Source organism: Pezoporus occidentalis, unplaced genomic scaffold (assembly GCF_034315485.1).
Source record: "Pezoporus occidentalis ecotype Australia unplaced genomic scaffold, CSIRO_AGI_Poc_V1 ctg39, whole genome shotgun sequence".
NCBI classification, from domain to species: domain Eukaryota; kingdom Metazoa; phylum Chordata; class Aves; order Psittaciformes; family Psittacidae; genus Pezoporus; species Pezoporus occidentalis.
In genome coordinates this window covers 357,813-384,661 of record NW_026915713.1, presented here as the reverse complement: position 1 = coordinate 384,661, position 26,849 = coordinate 357,813, and the positions used below count along the sequence as shown (strand labels likewise).

Below are 26,849 nucleotides of genomic sequence, written 5' to 3'. Positions count from 1 at the left end.
AAAGCGGGCTTTGGCCGCGGTGAGGGAGTGCTGCGGGGAGCCGCCGGCAGCCTCTCTCCGCTCCTGCCCTCGGCCGTATCTCCGGGCTCGGCTCCCCTGTGGAACCACACACCCCTCTTTCCTAGCCTGACTTTGGGGACACGGCCCGGCGGAGCTGAGAGCAGGGGGCGGGGTGTAGGGGTGTGTCCTGCTCCCTGCCCGGAACACCGGGGTCTTTTTTCCCGGCCGGCGGAGGCTCTCTCAATCGCTGGCTGGCCTGGGACGGGACGGGACGGGACGGGACGGGACGAGGCTGCAGCTTGGCTGCTCTGCGGCCATGACATGGAAAAGTTTGCCGCTCCTCTTGCTTCTGGTGGCGCTCGGCAGCCGGGGCCAGTCGCCGCCTCCGCCGTCGCCGCAAAGAGGTAGAGGGGAGCGGGGAGCCTGTGCCTCACTTGCCCCGGCCGGGGCTGCGGAGCACGTTAAGGGGGAAGGCGACCTCGCAACCGGCTCGGGAGCCCTTGTGGTGTCGGGAGGGTTGAGGGGGACAGGGACCGAGCGTGACAAGCAGCCCCTAGTCTCTTCAGGACTCAGCGAGGGAGTGCTGCCGGTACATGGGCCGGGCCGATGAGGGCTTCTGCGGCGCCGGAGCCGACCCCGGGCACTGCTGCCTGCGGGGTGCCTATCGGCGAGCCGGTCTGTGCGTCCCCTCCTATCTCCTTATGCCTTTGTCTCCCGTTCTCCTCGTTAACTGTCTCTCGCTTTTATGAAGAGACAAAGTCACGGTTCAGAGCATGGCAGATGAGCTGCATTGTGACTGAATACGGGGCAGCAGAGCATACTTGATTATCGTTTAGGGACGACTGGACATGTCCTGGTCCGGACAAACGTCACATAGTCTTTATGGGCTGATACGCTGACAACCCCTCTCAGTGCTGTGCCCGTCTTAGAGGAAGCTAGGTAGCAGGCTGCTGAAACAAATGCGAGCAGCTCTGGCTGTTGTTACTTAAGGTAGCAACCTTGATGCACTGATGCAGCAACACAGCTTTTTTTTTCCCGTGTTAAAAACTAACCCCAACTGGAATAGGAACAGAGTTAATTGTATCTTGCACGAGTAGTCAATGTAATACACAATGTACAGTCTTTAGGTGTGTTGGCACTAAGTGGGGTTGGTTTGTTTGCTTGCTTTTTCAGTATTATGTGGAAGGATAAAAAAGGGTGATGTGTGGATATGGGAGAAATAAACTTTATTAGCTGTCCTAGGAAATGCTTGAAAGCCCTTCAGCTCACAGTACTCCTTCTGGTGCCTGCATTTGTTGCTCTTTACATTTTTAGCCTTGCTAAGAAGAATTTAGTAAGGAGACACCATGGGTGTTTTAAAATAAAACTAATTAAAGCCACTGGAATAACAGTTAGCTTCTATTTGACCTTGTCACACTATAGACTAAACACTTTTGGATTAGGAATTTTTAGGGTTTAGGCTTGATTTTTTGAGAACACGATGCATTGTCATTTTATGAAAAAAATGTCCCAAGCAGCTCCCTCCTTAATACTAATTTTGCTGTGTGAGGATAAACTACAGTTGAAGTATCTGTGTAGACAAAAACTCATGCAGAATTAGACTGTGTTTAGATGATGACTTGTTGGTAAACATTGAAGACTGAGATTTTAAAAGTAGAGCATTTAAGACTTCGTACATCATGCATTTTCCTCCTGCATTTTTTTTCTTCTGCGAGCTAATTAATTTGTTCAGCTAGAAAAATACTGATTTGGCATTTCTTGTAATTCTCTCACACACACATGTGGAGCCCCTTTATGAAAATGTACTTTTCTTTATGCAGTTTCTTGTTTTTTTTTAACCTCTGCAGTAAAGGGATCTGATCATAATTTTCCTTTTAAATGACAAGTGGGTGTCTTGGGCATTCATCTGTTGCATCATTGGTGTTATGTTATAACCAAGTTCTTGTAATTCAGTGAGGAGCACTAGGACTTTTAATTAAATGTTAATAATGTGATGATTCGACCTTCTAAACCTCACAGTTGAATTCAAGTGCTGGCCTGCCAAATTTTTAAGCCATTTACTGTTTTCTAAATTTCTAAGATCTCTTAACAGCTGCTAGGAGGTGCTAGTACTATGTAGATATCAGTGTGTTGCCCAGCCATAGAAGTAATGATCTCCTGTCTAATGAAAAAAGTTTGAGAAGTCTGACTTTGCTGAAGTCTTGGGGGATTTTTAACATGTGACAGACAAGAATGTGACTAGACCCATGGTCTATACCTTTAGATTTACAGCTTGTGTTTTTCCACTTAATAGTGATTTGGTAATAACCATAACGTAGGCTAGTAAATATTGCTCTCTAATTGTTAGCACCAGTTGGATGTCTGGGGAGAAGATTATGTAACAGAGCTGCAATGCTTGGAAAAACAGTATTTGAGGCATCACAATGAATTCCCATGTTGTTTTTTAGAACAGAACAGTTCGAGAACATTTTGCACCTCAAAGATGAGAACAGTCTGTAATTCTGTGTTGGTGGGTTTTTGTGTGTGGTGTTTTTAAAGGTTTTTTTGTTTTTTTTTTTTTTTCAAGTTGGTAGGAGATTTACAGTCGTCAGAAGCCTGGAGTTAATTTTAAGCTCAATTTTTTTTTTTTTTTTTCTTCAGCTACACATTTGTTCTTTGTTCTTCTGTTGTTTGAACACTAAGTAGCCATGTAGAGTTTCTCATAAAATGGAAGAATCAGAACCAGAAAGGCATGTGCATTCTATAACTGTGTTTCTTAAAGGTATGCATAACTTGTGGTTAAAGCAAATTCACTAAAGTGTTATATACTGTTCCTTTTGAATGTTGAACCTTGCTCTGTCCTTTTTCCTATGGAATTTGAGAGAGCTAAAACAATAGTAGTTTAGAAAGGAATAAACCCCTTGTTTTTAGCCTTGAATAATTCAACCTTTTATTAAGAGGTCTAAGTATCTATCGTGGGAGAGAACTGAAGCTATGTATCTGTAAAAGGTGAAATGGAAGGGGCAGGGCTGAGGAACATACCCTGCACAGTAACTTGATCTGTGGTGTCAGCTGCTGGCATCAGTGGAGATAACTTATGAAGGGCAGGTGCTTCTTAGCATCTCACAAATCGGAAGTGTAAGTTGAATCCAAGAGGTGATGTATATAGGATACTTATAAAGTCAAAGTGAAATTTCTCACTTGAAAGAGAGATTGGGATGAGTGTCAGCCTAGTGTTAACAGAACAGGACTGGTGACAGTTGGACTGGTGGCAGGTTGGTCAGTATTTTTAAATTTGTGTAGGTTCTTTAAATGGGTTTTCAGAATTTAGTTCAAAACTGTTCTTTCATATATTATCTCACAGAAATGAGGAGTTGTAAGATTCCTTCCCACATACATACATGTGTATATATTGTACACTGTACTCTGAAAAGTCAAGGGAGATGGATAATGGGGCACAATTATTATATTTCACATATGAAGATTGAAGAATGTTGTTTGAACTTGGGTTCTCTGTTTCTGGAGACAAAAAGGCTGACGCTGTTAATGATGATGTTAATGTCATCTGGTAAAGCAAAAGTAAAGTCTCCTATTTCTTTTTAGGGACCTTTTTGGAGTAAGGTCAGTCTTCAAAAGTGACCACCCCCGGCTGTAATCTTGATATAGAGAGCATTTCCATCATGGTTGATGGCATTTAACTAAAACATTCTACTGCTTTTATTTGAGGAATGGTGCTTGTAATGTTTTAGTTGGTACTGAAAAGAATAATGTTTGTGAATTTGCATCCTACTTTCCTGAGAGAATAAGGCTTAGGTATTTTCTCCGTTTATCAGCTTGTTGTCACCTAAATAAATTTTTTGAAGCTGTTGTGCAGTATCAGCTAATTTTGAAAATTCTGTAGAAATCTTTACGACAATCACTGAAAATCAGTGGCTTTTTGGGAGAAAGCACTTCCTATTCTGTGAGAGGAAAGGTAGAATTTAGCCATTATCTAATCCGTTCAGTCTGGTTAGTCAACATCTTTAGGGCTCTGGCTTCAAAAATGTGAAGGAGAATACAAAGGAGAGTTGTGAAGCGCAGGCATAAGTGTCTTACAGTGTGTAAAATTCTGTATATATATATGTTAAAAAAGGAGGTTTTTAATATAATTTCAGGATTTTATAGCAGGTAACAAGCCTTGTTTGCTTAAGGTGAACTAGCCCCAAAATTCTGGGAGATGCTACTCAATAATATGTTGTGATCCCTCATAACCTCTTACTTCAGAGTTGTTGTCCATATTATTTTCTTACAGTTTAACATCTGGTTGAGAAAGTGAAAGCAGAGGGTATTGATGCATGTTTCACGTTTAGGATGTGATAAAGGAAAACACAGTACTTAAGGGCCAACCTAAGATATTGCAAATAAGTAGAATTGCTGAGACTGACTGGAGACATGAATTTATGTGGTGCTTGTGTGCATGTTTTAACTAGTAATATCCACAGCCAAACTGAGTGAGGTAGGTCTTGTGCAGGAATGTGTGCATTTGTCCAAGCAACAAATAAAACCACAAAATGCACTTTATGTTTAAATCCTGTATTATTAATTTTTCCTCCTACAGTTTTTTTTTCTTATTAGGCTTCACTAAAGTCAGAGCAGTGTTTTTTTTTAACCTGTTCTAAAAATCCGCTTTAAATAATGCAGCAAAATATCATTTTTAATTAATTCAGGCTGGAGGAAGGAATCCACCCACACATGTTCTAATTTCTTATCCAACTACTTAGACTGACAGTATTTTGGAATAAGAGGCAGCATGAATTCCTGGTGCAGTTTGGGTTGCTTTGGTTTTTTGGCTGCTTTTTTTTTTTTCCATCTCCCCAAGTCTGGATTCCTTGTATTTGTAGGTCAGGAATGAAGATAGGACACAAATACACGCAAATGTGAACCAGTATGCGTACCTGATTGTCTCCTTTTCCAAATTCTTTCTTAAATAATTACTGGACTTTTTTTTTTTTTTTTTTTCCTGAGTGAGAGTTCTGTCTAGACTATCTTGAGAGCTCATTTGTCTCACACAACTCAGGCCACGCTAATAATACAGGCCAAATCTTGCTTATAGATGGAAAATACAGACAAATACATTATTTTTGCTGAACTTTATATTGACTCCATCCATGTATTTGAAACAGGAAAGGGAATTCCTTGGCATTTGCCAGTAAAGCTAGAGCTGGCTCCTGCTGATGACTATGTGTTCTTTATCCTCTTGTAGCAGCTACTGTAGTCGATAGCTGATTCTAATTCCTGCTTTTCCACAGTTTTGGTGTTCTCTTCAGTCTGAAAATGTAGATAAGAGAGGTACTGAAAAAAATGGCAATCACTTTGGACCACTTCCGTACCATAGATAAGGTAGAGATCAGACATTTGTTCCCCCCCTCCACCATATATTAATTTATTTATTTTGATTAGGAAAAATGATAGGATTTCCAGAAAAAATGAACTTGAGTTTGTGTGACTTTTGTTCTGAGAAATAAAGAAGATTTCTCGGGATTCCTGCAAAACTCAAAACAAATAGCTGTTACTACCCTCAGTGTTTTTAGCAGTTCAGTTTCCATTAGTTACACCTTAGCATCACAAGGATTTTCTTAGGACTCTGCTCCCTGCCAGATTCTTCTTGCAGACATTGTCTTTGAATTAGACCTTGTAATAACATTTGACTGTAAAGCAGCTGTAGCAGTATTATGCCAGGGAACTCTTGTGAAACCTCAGGAAGAATAATGAACATTGCTGCAGAGTAGATTATCCAAATACCATTGCCACGCCTCATTCTGTCCCAACTGACGTGTATCTACTACTGACATAATTTAGGATGGAATAAAAAAAATTCTAAAAAGTGAATAAAATAGGATTTAAAAATAAATTTATATCTATATCAAATTTTTTAATGGCAAATGACTGTATCTTGTCTTCTTCACTAACCCCAATGAGTGGGGGCAGTCTTTGAGGTCAGTTAGAAAGCAAAATGCCTCTAAGCATACTGTGTATTTCCCACTGCTGTAGGAAAATGGAGCAAAGCTGGGGATTGACAATCAGGAGCTTAGAGGTGCAAGAAAAAGAAAAAAGAAATTAGAAGCACTGCTTTTCTGCACAATTCCAGTGAGGGTTGCTTTGGGATTTAATATGTTTTTTTTTTTTTCATATACACTAGCTTCAGCAATGAACCCTGAGAGTTTTAGATGCTACTTGCACTAAGGCTACCTCTAGGTTTTGTTTGAAGATGCTGAATATAGCTATGTGTTCATCTGTACTAAATGCTCAGGAGCCTATAGTCGCGTTCCGCAGAAATACCTAGGTAATCTGTATTATAGGGAAAAACATTATATATTAACTTTCCTGGAGTATATCCCACATTGAGAATGCAGAGCTACTGCTATACTTTTGTTGCTGAAAAAGAGTAAGGGAGAAGTGTCCTGATTTAGCAACAATCAGTTGCTAATAGTATTAGTAGTTCCTACTAGCTGGTGCAGTGTTGTGTTTTGGCCTTAGTCTTAGAACAATGCTGATAACACACCAGTGTTTTAGTTGTTGCTGTTAAAAGTAAATAGCATTATTTATACATATTATTGGGTTTCTGAATATGTGTGATGAGATACTGGGTGCAATTATAACTATTTTGCATGTCTTCTAAGCCGTAATTGCTGCAATGGTAGAGAATATGAGTAATCTGGAATTGAAAGCCAGAGAAATCTATGAAACAAGAAGAAATGCACATCTTTCAGATAATGCAAAGTAACATACAAAATATAACACAGAGGGATTTTGAATTTGGTATTTGAAACCACCAGGAATAGAATGTGTATGTTTGTGCAAATCCTATATTGCTGATTTGAGTGTGATGCAGTTGCCTATCTAATTTAGTTGTCTGAATTGTGCATGCATTTTTTTGTAGCGTCAACAAAAATATGTTTGCAGAGCATTAGAAGTACGCTTCATGTGTTTAACCTTAAGCCATTGTTGACAATACTGAACTTGTTAATATTACCTGGAAAAAAAAATAAATCTTGATACCATTTCATCCCTATGGATAACTTTTTAGTCACTTTTTATGACAACTGGGGAAAAAAACCCAATTGTGAATGTAAGAATTGCCATACACAGTACTTGGCCTAAACCAGAGTTCATTTCTCATTGACTTTTGATTTTGGAGGAATTGTTAATTGAAAAATATATTTGAAATATACACACTGAATTCTTCTCTTAAGCATAGTGTCTTTCTACACCTGGGCAAAGCCTTCTAAATTAGCTCCATTGTATGAAGGTTGTGTGTTGTGTGGGTTTAGGGTCTGTGTAAGTGTGCTTATTCCTCCCAGTCGCTTTTGTTATGCTTATATAGTAAATATGGCAAATATTTTCTAAATTCAGAGTAGGTGGAAAGCTTTTACGTGCATACCCTATAATCGTTGATTATGCATGCAGCTTCAGTTTCCTCCCCCAGCTGCATCTTTGACATGGAGAATAAGGCAGTCACTTGGCAGCAAAATTAATAAATGCTATATCAACTTCATAGCTTGTTAACTAGAGAGGAGCATGCACTGAGCTTGTTTGTCATATTGGTAGGAGTTATTTAAAACTGACTTTGAAGCTCATAGTTTAATGGGTGAAAGAACTTTTTGTGGTGTAGAAAAGTGATGGGAAAAACAACAATCATCATGATCATCATCAAGAGCTTGAGTTGGTTCTTGGGGAAACAAGACACTATCCCAGAAGAATAAAGTGGAACTCAAGTTGTTACAATGGGTCATTTGTCTGTTAATTGGAGATACACCTTAGCCTTTTGTCAATATTATTACTCTCATTATTTCACTTCTGTCTGTCCTACTTAGATGATAATACCTAAAGGGATGCAGCTGTGTTCTAATGTATTGGGTCTTCATGATACTAACACATCTGTGGCTGTTTGTGCAGTACTTTGCTCCTACTTGAAATATCTGTTTGTCCCAAAAGATCTGTATAAAACTTCTGTGATTTAGAGGTGATGATAGGTTCTTATGCAAATGTTTGTTTTAATGGTCTGCTTCTTGCTTCCACCTGTTGTGTTTCATCTTAAGTCCCACATTATAACTCAAAATAGTAAAATCACATGTATGCCACTAGTAAGAGAGAGATCAGCGCTTGGCTTGGTGTGTTACTTTGGATAGAGTAAAACTGTGCTTATAATACTTTGCACAGTGTTTTCCAATTTTTCATTATCTATGCAAAATCTGTTGTGTGGTGGTTTTTGTGGGGTTCTTTTTTGTTGTTGTTATTTGTTTTTTTTTGTCATAGAACCATTGCTTGGGGAACATACGGTACTTTTTGAGGGGAAAAGTCTGGGAAAGAAGGTTATTTATATCTCAGATTGAAAATTAAAATAGTTAAATATTCTGTAAGATGTTTGCTAATAAACAAAGCCTTTTGCTTCAGGAATTAACCTTTGCTGATATTAAGCCTTGGTTATATATTCCAGGATTTTGTATTCCTTAGGATTAAAGTAGAAGTGCCATATATACAGAAGGTGACGTGATGCTGGATCACATGTATAAAGTAGTTCAAGAGAAAAATACTGGTAATGAGCAAACTAATGAAAGATACAGAGTAATTTCTGATTGTGTTTAGCATTATAGAGGACACAGGTAATGCTCTCAGGATTTTGATGCATAAAGCAGATACGGAGGGATGGAAACTGGTTTATTAAGTTAGCAGCTCTGGGTTTAGGATTTGTTGTTGGCATGAATATGTTTTCATGGAATCGGCTTAGATACAGATTGGTTAAGGCTGATGATTGGTATCAGCTCAGCAGCTCTAGTAGAATAGAGAATCTGAGATTTATGGAAGGATGTAATGAACTAGGTGTGAAAGTGCTGATAAAGTAATGACATATAACTGTTGAACAGGTTTATGAACAGCCTCATTAGAGGGGAAATGGAAGCTGGCAAATGTGATGCTAATAGTTAAAAAGGCCTTGCATAGTGAACTTGTAACTATAGTTTTAGAACTTAACACAGTTGTAGACATGAGATAGAATTTGTAAATACACACGTACATATTGATGTGATTGCAAGAGCCAGGGTGTCTTTTGTATATTATATGGATAAGCTTTCCAAAATTTGTGTTAGACGTATCAATAAGGACTTATTATAGTGTTACTAGGTTTTCAGAAGAGCATTTTAGAATATTCCTGAATATCTTAGGGCCCTTCTATCATGGATTAAAAAGGAAAGAACTCCATTTATAGAATTCACAAAGGTTTTGCCAAGGTATATGCCGGGCTGGGATGGAAGAATTAGTCTTAAATTAAATTTATAAACATAACCATTAGTTATATTGGAAGCTATTCAGTAATTTCTTGTAATAATAGTAGTGATCTGCAGAGCCTCTTCAGTTAATGTGAGAAAATTTGCTAAAATAGGGTGCAGCCAGTTTCTTATGTCTTGGTTATTAAAAATCCAATATATATACATAACTGTAAGCTGCTGAGAGTCCTCAGAAACTGCAGGTTTATAGACCATCACTTTTCATATAACTCTCTCTGACTCTGTGGCACATGGGATAATTTGTAGGCAATCTGCTTCAAAATGGTGAAATCTGTTGTAGTGAAAATAGATAGTGCTTTTAATCTTCTAGCTCATTTCTGTGCATTTGTGAAACAAATGGGTTGCACATTTCTCATACAAGAATCTCTCGTCTCACTTTTTCTTCATCCTAGCTTTAAATATTCTGTAAATATTTTCATAAGACTTATGCCTGGAAACATGAGGAATCAGCACAGAAAATTCCACTGCATAGGGAATGATTTAGGAAAAGTAAGGCTTAAACAGTTTTGATATAAGTTGTTGCAAAGTGCAAACAATCCCTACTATAATATGCATAATATGGACTTTAACTACTACCTCTCTTCCTCTGTTAATAGCAGTCTTTACTGTGTTGCTGTTCTGACAAGGGTTTTTTTTTTTCCCTAACTGTTGCATGGGCTATTAGTTTTGTTTAAAAGAAGCTGAGCAGCTGAGTAGTGTGTGCCTAAAGATTACTTGACAAATCCCCAGGGCCAGATGTGCCTGTAGGAGCTTTTATACTGCCCAGGTATGACTTTGAACTTGCTGTGTGAAGGTCACTGGTTTAGACTCTTCCCTTGGAACTGAGTTGATTTAGGAATTAAAGGGAATTTTGGCTGCATGGTATGAAAATAAATATTTCCAGTTAACTGAAAATCTGTTGGTGAATTAATCCATTAATGGATCTAAGTACCTCTGCAATATAACATTTAGTTTCAAAGTGAATCAACATTGTTAAGACAATCTAGAATGAGATGAAATTACTCTGCTCAATCTGTTTCATAAACTTGAGTAATTATTGACTTTTATGTTAAAAAGCCATTAGATTCTGCACAGCAGGCATTTAAATCACTTCTGGAAATAGTTTAAAAATGTAGCATCTGTCTATAGTATGACAGTTCCTGTACAATTATTTTCTAGAAATGAAACAGAACGTGTATATTCCCTGCTAAACCAGTTCCACAGAGAGTCCAAGGAAATAATTTTGTCTCATTTGCTATCTGGCTTTCCTTTACGGCTGTTAGTAGAAATATCTGAGTAAAATACCTATTTGTTTCAAGCCCCCTCAGAGTGAAAGTTAGGTTTGTTTGAAGTTACAGTGAAATTCTTACTGCCTTCTTCATGACAGGAATTTAATTCCCAGTGCTTATAAAGGGAGCGTACAACCCAGAACATCTTGTTCTGTCTTAATGTTCAGCTGAACATGTGTGTGTAAGCATTTTATTTTTACAATGACTGGAAGAGCAAGAGGAACCGGGGAGTCACAGAGGTATCAGAATGAATAGTTAAACAGACCCATTAGCTATAGTTGAAAACTAGGGAGTGAGTGACTATGTAGAACTATTGAGAAGCATTTAGTGCTGCTTCCTGTTTAAATGAGGTTTGTTTCTATCTTTGTATCAGCTCCCTTGACTTTATAGTGGTACCTAAACAGTGAACAAAACCAATTAGCTTTTAAGATAAACTAATTGTGGAAATCAGTTGCATGCAAGGGGAAGGTCTTTAAAATGACTTGGGTGGATCCACAGTAATCCCTTCTGTTAGGAATTAAACTTTTCTGTGTCCAAGATGATGTTTTCGCTGTATCAGCTAGGCTGAAGAAGCAGCTGCTCTACATGTGTGAGGATCAAAATATTAACTGTCATGTCATCAGATGGTACTTCTAGAATTCCACTCTTCTGTTTCATGAACATTCATCACTCTGACATGTGCACTTATGGGTATGTATGTTTTATGAAATACTTGGCTAGTGGTAATTTCAAATAGGTTGATAATTCTTTATGTAGAAATAATTACTGTAATATTTAACAGTACAAAGAAACTTCAGCAAGGAATTCGGCCTTTATTGGATCAAGTGTCTTAAGAAGTTAGCTCAAGGTTTTAGAGGCTTCTAGAGTAATTTAGATTAATTTTTAGTAGGGAAAGCTTAGTATATCTGGCATAATTTTTTAGATTTTAAGGTAGATTTAATGTGTAACAGTGTATTTAGGCTTACTGAACCTAAAGAGATTTTAAGATATGATGCTTTTCAGCCTTAGTTTCCACTAGGAAATATAATTACCATGAAAGAAATTAGTGTATTTTGTTTGAATAATTTACTAGTTTTTTAATTCATTGTTCCAAATTGGTAAACATACAAGCCATTTTCTTCCTGAATATCCTTGCACGTTAGTTGTAAAATAAACTCTTAAATTTTAATATTAACTTTTAACTCTAGTTATTGCTAGCAAATGTTATATTTTACTAAAATCTTCCTCCATATTCTTAACTAAATTTTTTGTCTCCAGTGTGCCGTGCTATACAATGGAGGACTTTGGTTTCAAAGAATCATAGAATGGTTTGGATTGGAAGGGATCTTAAAGATCATCTTAGTTTCAAACCCCTGCCATGGGCAGGGACACCTTACTACACCAGGTTGCTCAAAGTCCCATCTGACCTGGCCTTGAAAACTGCCAGGAATGCGGCAACCACAGCTTCTCTGGGCAACCTGTGCAGTGTCTCACTACCCACATAGTAATGAATTTCTTCCTAATATCTGAATCTACCCTCTTTCAGTTTAAAACCACCCTACCTTGTCTTATCACTACCTGCTCTTGTCAAAAGTACCTCTCCAGCTTTCTTGTAGCCCCCCCTTTAGGCACTGGAAGCTGCTATAGGGTCTCCCCAAAACATTCTTTTCTCCAAGCTGAACAAGCTCAGCTCTCTCAGCCTGTCTTCGTAGGTGGTGCTTCAGCTTATCAGCTGTTTTGTAGCCCTCCTCTGGACTTGTTCCAACAGGTTCATGTCTTTCCTGTGCTGAGGGCCCCAAAGCTGAACAGAGCACTCGAGGAAGGGTCTAACAAGGAAGGAGTAGAGGAAGAGAATCGCTTCCCTTGACTTGCTCATGCCTCTTTTGATGCAGCCCAGCATACAGTTGGCTTTCTGGGCTGTACACACACATTGCTGGGTCACGTTGGGCTTCTCATCAACCAGCACCTCTTTTCCACTCAGGACTGCTCTTAATCCATTCTCTGCCTGGCCTGTAGATGTGCTGGGGATTGCCCCAACCCAGGTGTAACCCCCACCCGCTTTGCACTTGACCTTGTGGAACATCATGAGGCTCATGTGGTCCCAGGTCCCCCTGGATGTTCTCTCTTCCCTCCAGCATGTAGACCACACCACACAGCTTGGTGACATCAGCAGACTTGGTGCAGCGGGTGCACTCAATTCCACTCTCTGTGCCACTGACAAAGATGTTAAACACCACCAATATGGCTCCAGTACTGAGCCCTGAAGAAGAGCACTTGTCACTGATCTCCCCTTAGTCATCAAGCCTTTCATCACAGTGTGTGTCATTCTACTTCAGATGTAACATATATGTTTAGAATTACTGCATGTTACTAAGCTACATTAAAATTACACCTGAATTAGTTATCTAGGACTTTCAGTATTGGGGAACAATTTTGAGTGAATCTGAATTTTTTACATTTGACTATGGATATAGGCTTGAGATAGAGACCATGCAGTTTAAAACAGACAGATTGGCTGCTAGACATTCCATAGCTGTGGCAACGTAGACTGCTTTAATGTAAGGAGAAACAATTACGGGGATTGTAGCTATTCTGATGTACTTTGCTTTTTGAAACAGTATTTTTAAGAACATTCTAGACTAGAAACGGGTCATATTTCTCACCCTGTAAGAAGCCTTTTTTATTCCAGTAGTGTTCTTTATCCATCCAGTTTCTCTATGGAATTTCTCTGCATAACTTCCACTTAATGGAAATTACTTGTATCTGTGTAGAACAGATGTGTACTTGAAAGGCAAGCTAAACTGTTCTTTCCACATTCATAAGTGAAGCTTGTACATTGCTATTTAAATAAGTGCATTTGATATAGTGGATGTATAATGGAATACTGAATTAATTTTATTATTCTGTTAACATTATTCAACTTAGTAGCTTCATGACTTCTGCTCACTGAAGAGCTTATCCTTGGATCTGACAGTTACTTTATACAAAACCTGAAAGGAGATGAGGTGCACACACCTTAATTTTTTCATGATTCAGTCCTTAGTCTGGTAAAAAAGGTTCAATGGGATTATTTCAGTAGAAACAGAAGTAGTTTTCTCTTGGAAATATATTGTTGTCTGACAAGAGCATCCATTTGTGCGCCATCTTCTGTCTTCCTCAGAAAAAGTCACAGTTAATGTTGCAAAGGAATGCAGTTGTTGTCCAGAATGTACTTGTGAAAAGTAGCCACATTTCTGAAAACGGGTACTCTCTGATAAGGGATGGTCTGTTGTTGAGTTCCACTATTTGATATGTTTGATGTGGGATTATTTGTTTTCTTTAAAATCTGTAATTGATCTGCTTGAATCATACTGACCCAGAGAGAGACTCAGGGTCAGGTTTTCTTCCCAGATAACAATATTCCAACACAATATTGTGGGAAACTCTTATGGCTGTTGTATTTTTAAGCAATGCATGCCATCATTTATAGGTTTGTATATTCAAAATATATCCTGTTATAATAGTATTTGTGAATATGGGTATTGATTGCCCACATGTATCAGTTGACTAGAAAAATAGCAACATGGCAAGTATCTGTTCTTAAACTGTGATACCTGTATGAAGACAGTCCTCAGTGTTGTAGAGACTGTGGTGAAGCTGCCTGTAGAAAGCGCTATGTAGTTAAAGACTGTCCTTTACTTAAGACTGCTATGCTTTCAATGTTCTTATTCTACTAATGCTTGCATGTTCAGTATGGGATCTTTGAAAAATATCCAGTTATTGCTATTAGTGGAATGCTTTGTGTTTGCAGAGTCAGACCCTAGAAAAACAAGTAAAAGTTTAGTGGCCTTCTAAGTCAGGTCACAGTGTAGTTTTTTGTCTTTGCTAACAAACTCTTGCAAACTTGGTATTTGAACAACATAAGCAGGGAGTTATAAATTAAAATAAAGGTTAAAAAATAATGTCCTAGATTTGCATCTGGATTTTGTTCCGGTCTTACAACCCAGAGCAACAGCATGCCACATGGGAAATCTGATAATGTTGTGAATCTCTCAACCTTATGCATTCTGATCTTAGTGTGGTTTCCTGTAGTATTGCTGATATGCCAGATAAAACAAGCTTGCATCCAAAATCAACCTCTGTAATAAATGGATGCTCTCTGTTATCCCTATTTGTCCTTTAATCCATGATTAACTGTTCTGTATCACAAAAGGAAAATCATTATTGTATTCAGTTTTGTATGTATACTCATTTCCAAATGATAAGCAATTTTGGTTTATATGAATGTTTAGTTCAAGTGCAGTTAAATATTATTTTATGCTACATTTAAGTGCAGAAATACTCTTAACTCAGAGCAGCATCTTCAGGGTAACTGCTTTCATGTTTCTTAAATGGCATTTAAACTTTTCACTGTGATGATGAAATTGCTGCGATTTGGCTTCGTCAAAGTATTGTTCTGGTTTTGTTTCTTTTCCCATTTACTTGAAATTATGTACAATACATTACATCATCTGTAGAATTAAACATATGAACAAATACAATTACTTTGTTGTGTCTTGTTGCTGAGTAGAATTTGTGACTAAAAATACCAAGATCTGGTCCCTTTTCTTCCTTTTTTTCTGGCTGTGCACATTTCCATCTGAAGTTTATATGTGAATTGCAAAATCAACATTTCATTATTACATTGAGAGAATTTTGGTGTCTTTCTGCTCTAAAATATGTAGAATTACACAGTAGCCCCCCATTTCACTTAAGGATTTTCATATTTGTAAATAAGAAAGTTTTGAGAGGGATGTTGCTCTCTTTTATGCAAGAAGAGTCTTAACATTGTATTTTTTTAACAACTCAATAAGACATTTCAGAAGCATAACCAAAAAAAGAAGGCTATTACAGAAACCCAAGCCACAGAGACATAAAGTGCTGTGGGAAATATTGATACCAGTTAGCATTAGGCATGTGGCTTGATTAGGGAGATATTCTATCAATCATTAATACAGTTATTTTGTTTCATACAGCACTTCAGAGTACAAGTCTGAGGTTCTCTGATTGATCTTCTGAAGGTGACTTGCTCTTATCTAAAGAGAGAGATCAGCTGCCCCCAATTTAGGCACTTTACTTTCTTGTCTGGTACCCTGATAGTATTAGAAAAAAAAAAATCAGGTCATGAGGAAAGAATTAATACAAGTGAGTAATGATTACATAGTTAGTAATTGAGACCAATACTGTATAGATACAAGGTCAAAGAAAGAATACCAATGAGAAAAAATGTTGGTGAAGTTGTAATATGCCTCTCATGTTGAAAGACTGGAGTAGGCTGGTCTCCATAGGTGAAAAATCATGCATTACTTTGGTTCAGAGAACAAAAGAATACTTAACAATTTACAGGAGAACAGGTTGAGTAAGAAAAGCAAAAATACCTACACCCTCCCTCTTCTGTCAGCTAGTTTTTAATTTGGGCCAGTGTCCTAGGAGGTAGAAAACATGGATTTAAATCCTTTTGGGAAAATATGGGTAAATTCTCTGTTCTGAAGCTTTTATGTTTGTTTTGGCAATGTATTTCTGAAGCCTTATTAGATGTGAAAGAATGACAAAATTCACAAATCGTGTATCACTTGATAAAGGTAACAGTAACTAAAGTCTTAGACAGTGAGCGATACTTGCAGTATTGAAAAGACTTCAGTTGAAATAACCAGAACTAAAACAAGCCAGAATCTGAGAACTACTTTTTAAAGCTCAAATCTTGACTTTTTTTTCTTTAGTGTTGTAATTTTTGAATACTATAAGGTGGCCATATTTTGTCTATATTGTACTATAGGTACTGGAGGCAAACAAAAGTCTAGATGGCATAGAACAAGACAGAACTAAAGTTGTCAGTGTAAAACACTGCTAATAGAAACCAACTACCAATGTCTTCTGTCGCCACTTGATTACACAGCTATATTCACTGAGGGTTATAGAGACATGGTTTTAATTTGCTTTATAGCTCTGCTTTTCTGTAAAGAAATGGCGTCAGTAAAATATTACTTGCAGTTACGGTTCAGTGATACTAGTTGAAGATTGCTATTATGAAAGGAGGGGAAGCATATTTCTGGCTCTCATTGTGAAATGCATGCAGGTTGAATTTGGGAAATAAGTGTGATTGTGAATATGTAAACCCAAGGGGAGACAAGAATGGGAAACCCTTGTTCTTCTTATAGTGGACCAGTGTCAAAATTATAGTTTTCAACCTGTAATGATTTAATTTCATCTGGTTTAGATAATGCAGACAAATCTGTGTGCATATCAAAAAATTGACGTCTGCAAAATACTCCATGCACTATGGAGTGCACATTCCTAGAACTCAGAGTGGCAGAAAGAGAAGGCTTTCAAGCTTTGCTGTGAGAAGTTTATAGATTAATTTTTTTTTTAAACTACCTTAATTTTTATCTTTCAGAAAAATAAATGAGCTCAAGAAATCAGTATTGTATATGGAACTTTGCTTCTGTATTTATTAAGCAAAGTTAGTACCAAATGCCAAGAAATGCTGTTTAAAATTCATTGCGATTTTCTCTATTGTTACTTAGACCAGCCTTCAGGCATTCAAATTTGGAAGAAATGGGCCATCAACCAACTCGGCTAGAACACATCACCAGTAGACAACTTTTCATGGCTATTCCCATATTTGTTTTTTCCCCTCCTCCCCCAGTGAATCTTCTCTTAATTTTTTTTTTTTTTTTTTGGGGGGGGGCGCAGGAAGGGTTGTTAAAATCTAATTGACTCTTTGTAAAGACTCTGTGATTTTTAACAAGGGGTAGGTTACTACATGTGTCATGAAACTTTCTGAGGAGAAGTGGGAAGGGGTTCAGTTGTTTTCTCAGATCTCCAAGGACACAGGATATGGTTAGAATTTTTGCAGACCTAAATGGAAATGTTATGTACAAAAAGGCAAAAAAAATAGATTGCATTTGTGTAGTATGACAAAACCTGAGTCTTGTGAATCTCCATTACTTTCCAGCTGTGATCTCCATTACTTTCAGAGAATAGGTGTGGTTCATGTTCACTACCTCACTAGATTTATGTAGTTTTATTTGACAGGAACTTGGCTATCTTGTCATTGAACTTCAATAGACAAAATAGAATGTAGCTGTTCTCCTTTGAGATATTCTTGTTCTTTTTGTCGAAAGCTGAGCCAACAGAAGATTCTTTGCCTCAATAGCATCAGACATGACAAACAACTGTTACTCGAAAGTCTGCTTATCCTTTTGAGTACATGAATTGCAGTTATGCATGACCTAGAAGTCAATGTTGAGATCATGGCCACTGCAGAGGGTTTTTTTGGTCCAGGTGGCCAGTGGGTTAGCACAATTTAATGCGTTTTCCATATGCTTAAATTTCCAGCGTGTAGAGATTTGAGAACGACTTATGAACTGGGAGAGGCAGGGTTTGTGGAGCCTTTCCTTAACATTGCTGCAGCATGTGAAACATAAGTCACCTGATGAGCAGAGGATTCTATGAAAATTTTTAAGTAATGTCATTGAGGTTAGATGCACTCCAAATACTTTTTTTTTTTTTTAATAAAGCTGTTTATTAGTTTTTTTTTTTAAAATAGTATTATTTGGGTGAAAGAGCCACAGTAAAGGTTATTTAAAAAAAGATAATCTAGGTTTTAGTGGGCATAATGAGCATTTGTGGACAACTTTTAGTAATTGAACTCCAAAGAGCTTGGGTGCTGCTTCAAGAATTTGGAGGCAAACTGAATTTCTGGATCTGACCTTCTGATGTGGTTTCTTCTCTTGAATGAGAAAAGCCTTAACATATGTATAGATTTAGTTAGGTTCAGGATTGTGAAGCAGGCATGGTTTTCCGTTGCAGAGAAAGGTTGAAGCTTGGATGCAACAGTAATAGTCTTGAGTCCTTCAAGCACTGCTCCACTAATGGTGTTTTGTTGTTTGGCATGAAGAAGATAACTCACAAAGGCATTCTGTGTGGTGTGCTTGTGTTGGGAGTCACGAACTCAAGAGGATTTTATCTTTAATCCTTTGACTTGTGTTTTAATTTCCTAAAAGCTATCTACATTTTGCTCTTGCAACTTATTTTCTTATACTAAAATATGTAAAGCGAATGCTGTTTGCCTCTTTTTGTATTGCTGTAATTTTCTTCTTTTCTTAATGGTGCTTTTCTCCACTCTTCTATTATCTGAAACTAACTTGAAAATTATTTGGTATATAAATCCTATATTATATGTTCAAAAATGAGGTAGAAAACCTAAAATTTACTTTAAGCCCAGAATGATCACTTGGACAGATATTTCATTCCTAGAAAACTAGACGGTGTGAAACATACGAGACTGTAGAAGGAATTAGGAGGTTGTGATGTCTTTTTTTGCAGATTAGGTAGTGAATTAGGGAAGATTTGTCCAGTTGATGGTATGAGGCAAATCGCTGTAGCTAAGGGTCTGATTTCAAGCTTTCTATTCTGCAGAACTCTGTCAGATATTGGCCACACCTTTTTGTCAATATGCTGTCATTCAGGTTTAAGATCCTCTTTGAATGGCAGTAGCAATAGGGAACAAAGAGAAAGTAAGTTGTGCAGCTCTGAATGTGGGTTGTATGGTGGTTTGGTTTTTTTGGTTTTTTTTTTTTTTTTTTTTTTGGTTGTGTGTTTTGGTTTTTTGGTTTTGTGGTTTGTTTGTTTTTGTTTTTTTTTTTTTTCCCCATGAAGCTTGCACTTCTGAACATCATGTGGTCTCTTGACAGGAACAGTTTTGGTCACCTATGTTACCAAGACCCTCAAAGGCAAAATTTGACTATATACTGGGAGATCAGTACTTCAGGTGCATTTCTATGCCTGTTTACAAGGACAGAGCTTCCTTCTCTCACCTTCTCTTGCCTTCTTTTTGTCTTTCTCTCAATGTCACTGCCTTCCCCCACCCTTTGACATTGGTTTCCTCTTCTTTCTTGTGTCTTGCATTGATGCTTGTCAGCCAAGGACAGATCCTTTAATGTAACAGTTCAAATAAAATCATTGGTCAGAGCTTAATAGAGTTATAAAATTTTGTTGCTCAGTCTTAATTAAAAATACAACCTAAACAAATATAGCTAGCAGAAATCTTAATCCTATACTCTAACATCTCAAGATTATTAATCTATAATTGGTCCTGTGCAGGTCAGACAGAGATCTTGCCTTAAGAAATCAGCCTCCAGCTTTAGGTCTAAAAGTAATTGAGAAGTTTGATAAATCTATACTAGCAATCCTGGAACTTTTGGAAACTTGAATTATGATTCAATTCATTATTCCACATCCATTTAAATGAATGTCCTTTGTAGTTCGGAAGTTCCCCATATCCAAAGGCAAAGCAGTTTGGTCCAAGCCTTTGATACTGTTGTACATCAGTCTCATACTTATGGATGAGCAATATGAGACTTATAGGAAGGGATGAGATCATTAATTAGGCCAACAAGTTTACTTAGGGAAAAACTGAAGAGCTTTTTTGGGTGCACAGGTCTTCCTTTAGATATTAAAATAAGGTATCTTAGTAATATATATATCTCATCAAAAGACACAGGAAAAGTTTTAAGTTTCTGAAGATTGTAACAGTATAAATTGTTTGAAACCTCAGTAAATACTTACGAAGTGATATTTGTGATCTGCTAATAGCCACCTTTCCTTGGTACAGGACTCTGTTCAGGAAAACATGAGAAATGACTTGCCGGCTGGGGAGGCAGGCTTGTAGGGGTGGCAAGATCTTTAAAGAGATGAATGAGTGTAGTTTGTGGGAGAAGTAAAAACTTCAGGAACATGAATTTAGAAATCTTCTTAAAGGCTTATGAATTATGATCCAGGTCTTTTATGGACAGAAGTTACCTTTAGTGCATGCTGTAGATCTGTCTAGGCATTTAAGTAGCGAGTATGTGTAATTATTTTCCCTTTGGGTGCTGTTGCTGTATGTGCTATCCAGTTTGTCCCATGTATTTTGTTTGTGTCTAAGGTACCCTCAAAAGCTCTTTTTAAAATATAAGATACTCAACTCCTTAATCCTTGTGGGATTAAGAAAGCGAGATAACTGTTTGGCTGTGGCCTCTGCAAAGACATATATATTCATAAAGTAAAGAATATTCAGGCTTTAAAACTCACATAGTCATCTAGGTTATAATGGCTAGACTTTGTCAGGAAGAATGTTCTCCTACCTGTGATGTTACATAAACTGCCTTTTTGGAAGCACAGAATGACTGCAGTTGCAGTCAGTAGTGTATTGAACATTCTAGTTGAACTACACTGAAGTAAAGGTGCATTTGACAAAGTCAACAAGTCAATAGAGTACAGATAACTCTCCTTCCCACCTATATTTGAGTGGTGATAAGTGCAGACATGCTGTGAAAGTGCAGATAAAGTGTATTTCTCTGCAGGTAAGCTCAGTGGTATTCCTATACAGAAAATACCTAGGCTGTAGTTGTGATATATGGCAGTTCTGGCTTAAACTAGGCATGTTAATTTGTAACATGATGCATACACAGGGAGTCTTCCTGGCAGTGGATTCAGTGTCCAATATATTGTGTTAAGAGTTGTAGTGTTTTATGCAAACACATTATTTTTTACATATATGTGTATATACATAAACATAGATTTATACAATTATATGTTAATCTATATATAGTCTGTAGTACTTAAGTATAATTTATCTAGTAAGCACTGTATTCAGAGACTAGTGGGATGTTTTATATATAAAAAATAAACTAAATTAAAATAGAAAGTGTATTGAAGCTTAATTTTTTGTCTTGAGCTATTTTTGTTAGTGCCAAGTAGTCGGAGAATTACTGGTAATGTGTAATAAAAGTGGCATTAGAATCTTCTAGACTAACAAATTAGAGATTTTAAGCCCTATTTTTTATTATGTTCATCAACCCCATAGAAGGCGCTGTGCATTATGAAATACACGTGTAGGATTGTGCCATAGGACTGTAGATGAAATATTATGAACTGTGGTTCTGCTTATCCAGCATAACTTAAAGGCACAAATGAAACACTGAAGGCATCCCATCATATTTTAATACCTGTAAATGCACATTTCAGTCAAATGCCACTTGAGTAAAACAATTTACTGATTGGAAACATTTCAAACAATGTGTGCATAGCATTTGCTTATCATACTCAGTGGTCTTGTGAAAAAGTAATCTATTTTGAAATGTCTTGAAATGTTAATTGTTTAGCTTTGTGCGATTCTTGAATGATCTGCTGCCGTTTAGAAATGTTATATAGAGAAAATAATTGTTATATAGGTGATGAAATAGTTAAAAGAAGAGATGGAAGATTGCAAAAGAGTAGAAAACAAAATAATGCTAGCATGGTGCATACGTTGTAGCCTTTAGCAAGCTGGTTGGCAAACATAATTTAAATCTTTGTAGTTTACACTGTGCTCAGTATCTTTATGAACTCCCCGCAACTTTACGTAGCTAGAACACACTTGAACTAAGTATCCACCAAGTACTGTAAGTGTTTTAACACTATTGAGAGTAAGACTGTTCTAGGTTTAAATTAGTTTAAAATATAATGACTGATACTAACTTCTCTTAAACATAGATAAAGGAGGGTGAACATTCTCCATGCTCTGGTACAATCCAAATAATCTTTCTCACTAACCACTAACTTGAAGATTGACTTCTTTGCAGTGCAGGAAGGGATGCACAGGAAAAAATGTGAGGGTGGAAGAGAGAATCCTGAATGAATAGGAAAAGGCACAGTGCTGCCAAATACTGAAATTCATTATCTTTCCCATGTATAGGTGCTGACTTGCACTCATTTGGTCTCAAGGATGCATTCTTGTGAATCTGAAAAGACCATCAAGGTATTCAGTATAACACATCAGGTATTCTGTATAACACAGTGTGTATTTATTGTATTGCAAAAAACAGAGGAAGAAAAATAAATCTTGCATCATAAAATAGCACATTTCTGTGAAAAAAATCAAGAGCAGTAGCAATTACAATAATGGTGGCAAAGCTGATAAAGGCTATAAAGCTAGTTGTTCCAGCACTGCAAGTAGTTTAGAAAGATTTGTGTACTGCCATAGGTCTTTAGTCTTTATTTAAATAAAGATTATTATAATTTACAATATCATTGGGCTGCTGCTGAAAAGGAGGAATCAATTTCTAAGGAGTAGGAAATGTATAAATGAAGAACATCTTATTATCAAATTCTACCCGGTAATTTGGATGAGAGAAAAAAAAAATAAATTTAAAAAACAACGTAATGGTGAAACAAAATAGAACCAATATTGTTTGAATTCTATTAGGTATATTGGTGAAGACTGTGCTGACAAAAATGTCTCAAATTTGTCCAAATTTAACTGTGATTTGTGTTTCTTGCCAATTCTGTTAACATACTATTTTTTCATGCAGTGTTTTAGTGTGATCCATAGTAATGCAAACATTAAGAATTCTAATGTGCCTTTCAAATATCCTGGTCACCCTACTATGAAGATGTGTATAGTTCCTATGAAAGATTTTTCCTTTTTTTTATTGGATCTTTGCCAGTGCATATGATCTTTGTCTCCCACTTAATATATTTAAGGTACACTTTTTTTGTTTTAAGGCTTTTCATATCTAAATAGCAATACCCTTCTTTGCTTCATAAGTGACTAAAGTTGTTACTTTCAACTAGCTAATAAGAAGGTGTAAAGAAGATACAGACAATCTTCTTGGCAGTTTGGAATGGTACAGTAGTAGGCAGTGGATACAAGGTACAACTAAAGAAATATTTTTTAGATACTTGGAAAACTTTTTCAAAATGGGCTGGTCTGAGATGAATGATCAGATAAAATGCATGCTTTTATTTTTCATTTATGGATGAATGAACAAGCAAACAATATAGCTATGAATGTAGAATTTCTTCAAATTTTTGTAAAATATAAACTGCGATGTTCAAGTTCAGAGCTGGCAGCAAAACTGAAGTACTGAAATAAATGTATTCTGAGTATTTTCTGAGCTTACTATGTTTTTGGCTACTAATTGCTAATGAAAACTTAAATTTTGGAATATGATAGAAGTATAACAAATGTTGATTGAACCTAATTCGGTCTGTCCAGTGTATCAACACTCTTTCCTGGTAAAATAGGTAGAGTGCAAATATCTCTGTGTCAGTGCCTTGATTAACTTTTATTCTTGCATCATCCTAAGTGTATTACTAGCATGATTGAAACTCTTCTGAAGACTTCCCATTGCCTGGTTGCAGTTCAGGAAGGTGAAAGATATAAAAAAACCAAAAACACGCTGGGAGAAGAGGCACCAAACACCTTACAACTATGCACTTATGTGTGGGACAGTGGTTAATACATGGTATAGCCATGTAGGAAATAAGGTTCTCTTGCTTGTCTTCTTTTTGACTTTGCATTGTTCTTAGACAAATAATTTTGCTTGGGATAGTTTCTGCAGCAGAAATATTTTAGGGTAATTAGATAAACACTGTGGTGTTCTATTGTTAGGACTATAATATCTCTTTTAGAATCTAAGCAGGTTAAGAAGACATTAGAAAATGAATAGTGACTATGGAACAATTTCCCAGAAGATAATGAATCATGGGGGAGAAAAAGAAAAAAAAACAAAACAGCAAACAAACCCTTATCTGAACAAGTATTTGGAGACTTGAGAATATTCTGGGCTATAATACTAATAAAAGGAGTATCAACAGGAGACAGAAACTTTATATTGAAGGATTTCAAGACTACTTCTACTATTTGAAGGATTTCAAGACTTCTTCTACTATTAAACATTAATATTAAATTAGGAGTAGGGGAGAATTCCTCAATGATTTGGTATGGAGTTTTCCTGTGTCTTTCTGGAGCACATAGTGGTCACTACACCAAACCTCCTGTATTACATGAAATATGAATTTGAGGCAGTGAAGCAACTCTTGCATTCCTAATATCATTAACGTGAGACCAGGTAGCAGTCAGAAGAAAACAGCTACAGCAGACTGTTGAAATAGCTTCTAAGCTCTGCCTCTTATACACATGTTGTATAAATAATATTTCTTCTGGCAGAATAGTCTAAAGGCCCTCAGAGGCTTGAGGCGTGATGGGAGACTGAAAATCTACACCCTCGTAATTTGTCTTGATTATATAATTTATGTAAAATGTAACAACATTCATTCTGTTCTAAAAAGGCTTTGCTCCTGTGATTTATGTGCTGTTTGTTGTCAGTAAACCTTGGAGACAGAAGAGCTTATTTGATGCCCATTAGGGTGCTAAAAATATTAAAATGCCTAGAATGCTAAATGAATGCTAGGTGTTTAATAAAAAAAAAAAGCTGCTTTCCACCTCCTCCCCCATTTCTGTTATGATGTTACTTTACTTCTTTTAAAAATCTTAAAATAGCCCTTATAAAAGGTTTTGATTTGCTGAGCTGGAAGCCAAAATCGTCTCTGATTATCTAAAGAACACAAGTTCGAAGGTCATGTTCCGTTACATTCTTCTGTCAGCATGACCTAATCATCATCTGACTGATAAGCTCAGGTATGAATTTTTGATTTCATTCAGTATTTGACTTCCTGAATGTTAAAGGAGCGTAGGCTATCCTTTGCCTTGCACAATGTCAGAAGCATTGAAACTGGCTTTTTGTTACACAGCTCCATAGGCCAGCTGTCAAATGATAAAGATCTTCAGTCAATACTATTCTCATCTGGTTTGTGATAGAGATGAAGAATGTCTTAGGCTTTATCTAAAACATCACAATTGCATTTTAAAAGTTTTATGGTATTACTACCTTTAGATGAGCTGTAAATGAAGGGAGGGTATCAAGCATAAGAAGACCATGATAAGTGGGCAGTACTGGTTGAGCGATCTAGACAAAATATCTGAAGTAATTACTGGCTATCAGAAAAAATGTCATGAGAAAGGTAGTTAGGAAGAAAGGAGGGGTGGATAAAAGGAGAAAATTAATTAAACCTGACAAATGGAGGAATTGGTGCTAATTTAAATAAAATGTAATAAATTCTATATGTAATATATAAATTCTGTAATTCTTTTTTAAGAACACAAACCCACAGCACATACCTAAAGTCTTATTAATTCTTTGTAAGGCTAGAAAAATAAAAGGATGGATGTACTATTCAGACAAGAAAGCACCAAGATGCTTTCCCTAGAAAGAGCTGATCTGTAGAGCAGTACACTAGAAGTCAGTACTCTGGTACAGAAATTGATTTCTTGCAATTGCAAGTTGGCTACCCAGTTTGCAGCTAATGTCAATGGTTCTACCTTTAAGAAAGCTACCTGCCATCTCTTACTGAATTTAATTTTGAATAATAAGAATGTTTTGAATAATGAATGGTTCCTCAGAATCAATAAATATGTGGCTACTTAGGAATCAAATGGATTAAAATATGTTTTTGAAGTAGGGCAAGACAGAGGATTTTCACTTGTCTTAATATATGTATATCATACCAGTTTTTTATTTTCTATTTTTCATAATAAGTTTGAAAAAAATAGGCCAACACAAAAAGAATTACAATCTCACGAAACTTGTAATCTTGATGTGAAAGGGTCCCAAGGGATTCCAAGCTATTCTGTCACTTTGCAAATTCTTTGGATAGCTTCATAAATTTTATAACCAATCTTATATACTTTGGTCTTTTTTTTTTTCTTGTTACAGAAATTGTTATATGTTCACACATTTTACACAGTTGCTCTGACCTATACCAAGAAGGGATGGGGGGTTGTACTGTTGTTACTTTTTGTACTACCAGTCCTTCACATCTCTTAGGGTATTTTTCCTGTTCTCAAATTGTGAATTTGAGCCAAACTTAGCTGATTTAGAACTACTTAGCAGATAAATGTAGGTGAAGCATCTGATACTCAGCAGTTCAACAGCATGTACTCGGAAGAGCCTTTACACCTGCTTTTAAAAATGATCTATAATCTGAACTTTTGTCATCTGTTTTCCCCATCTATCCAACAGTTTACCTAAAGTTCTGGAAATGTAATGTAATTGAATTTCTGTAAGCGTAACCCATGAAAAAAGCAGAATTTGAATTTGTAGATGAAAGATACAGTGTGGAGTCGTGGGTTGCATTAGGTTAACATAATTTTATTTAAGTGGTTCACCACCTTCTGGTGGCACTGCCCTGTTAGTGGGAAACTATTGGTCGGTATTACAAGACTGTCGTGGCATTGGGCTCAAGAAGACTCCTTTAATAAAGAAAAATTGCAGCATTCTGACTGTTCCACAGCAGAAATAAAAAACAAAACAAAAAAAAGGGATTCAGGAAGGTCTTTGACAGGTCTTTTAGAGGAAAAGGGAGTTGGAACCTTGTTTGTAACTTGGAACTGGAAGGCAGAAAAAGGAAGTCACGT

At 36.7% G+C, this 26,849-nt stretch overlaps 1 protein-coding gene across 6 annotated transcripts in view; it reads left to right on the top strand.

Annotated features, from left to right (window-relative positions):
- The first annotated feature begins 283 nt into the window (after nucleotides 1-283).
- Nucleotides 284-26,849, top strand: part of LAMA2 (laminin subunit alpha 2) — a 370,092-nt gene continuing 343,526 nt past the window's right edge. For all 6 annotated transcript variants that reach the window (XM_062632338.1, XM_062632337.1, XM_062632336.1 and 3 more), the window contains exon 1: nucleotides 284-404. In XM_062632338.1, the coding sequence (XP_062488322.1) occupies nucleotides 317-404 (88 nt within the window). In that variant the 5' untranslated portion in view covers nucleotides 284-316. The remainder of the gene's footprint in view (nucleotides 405-26,849) is intronic.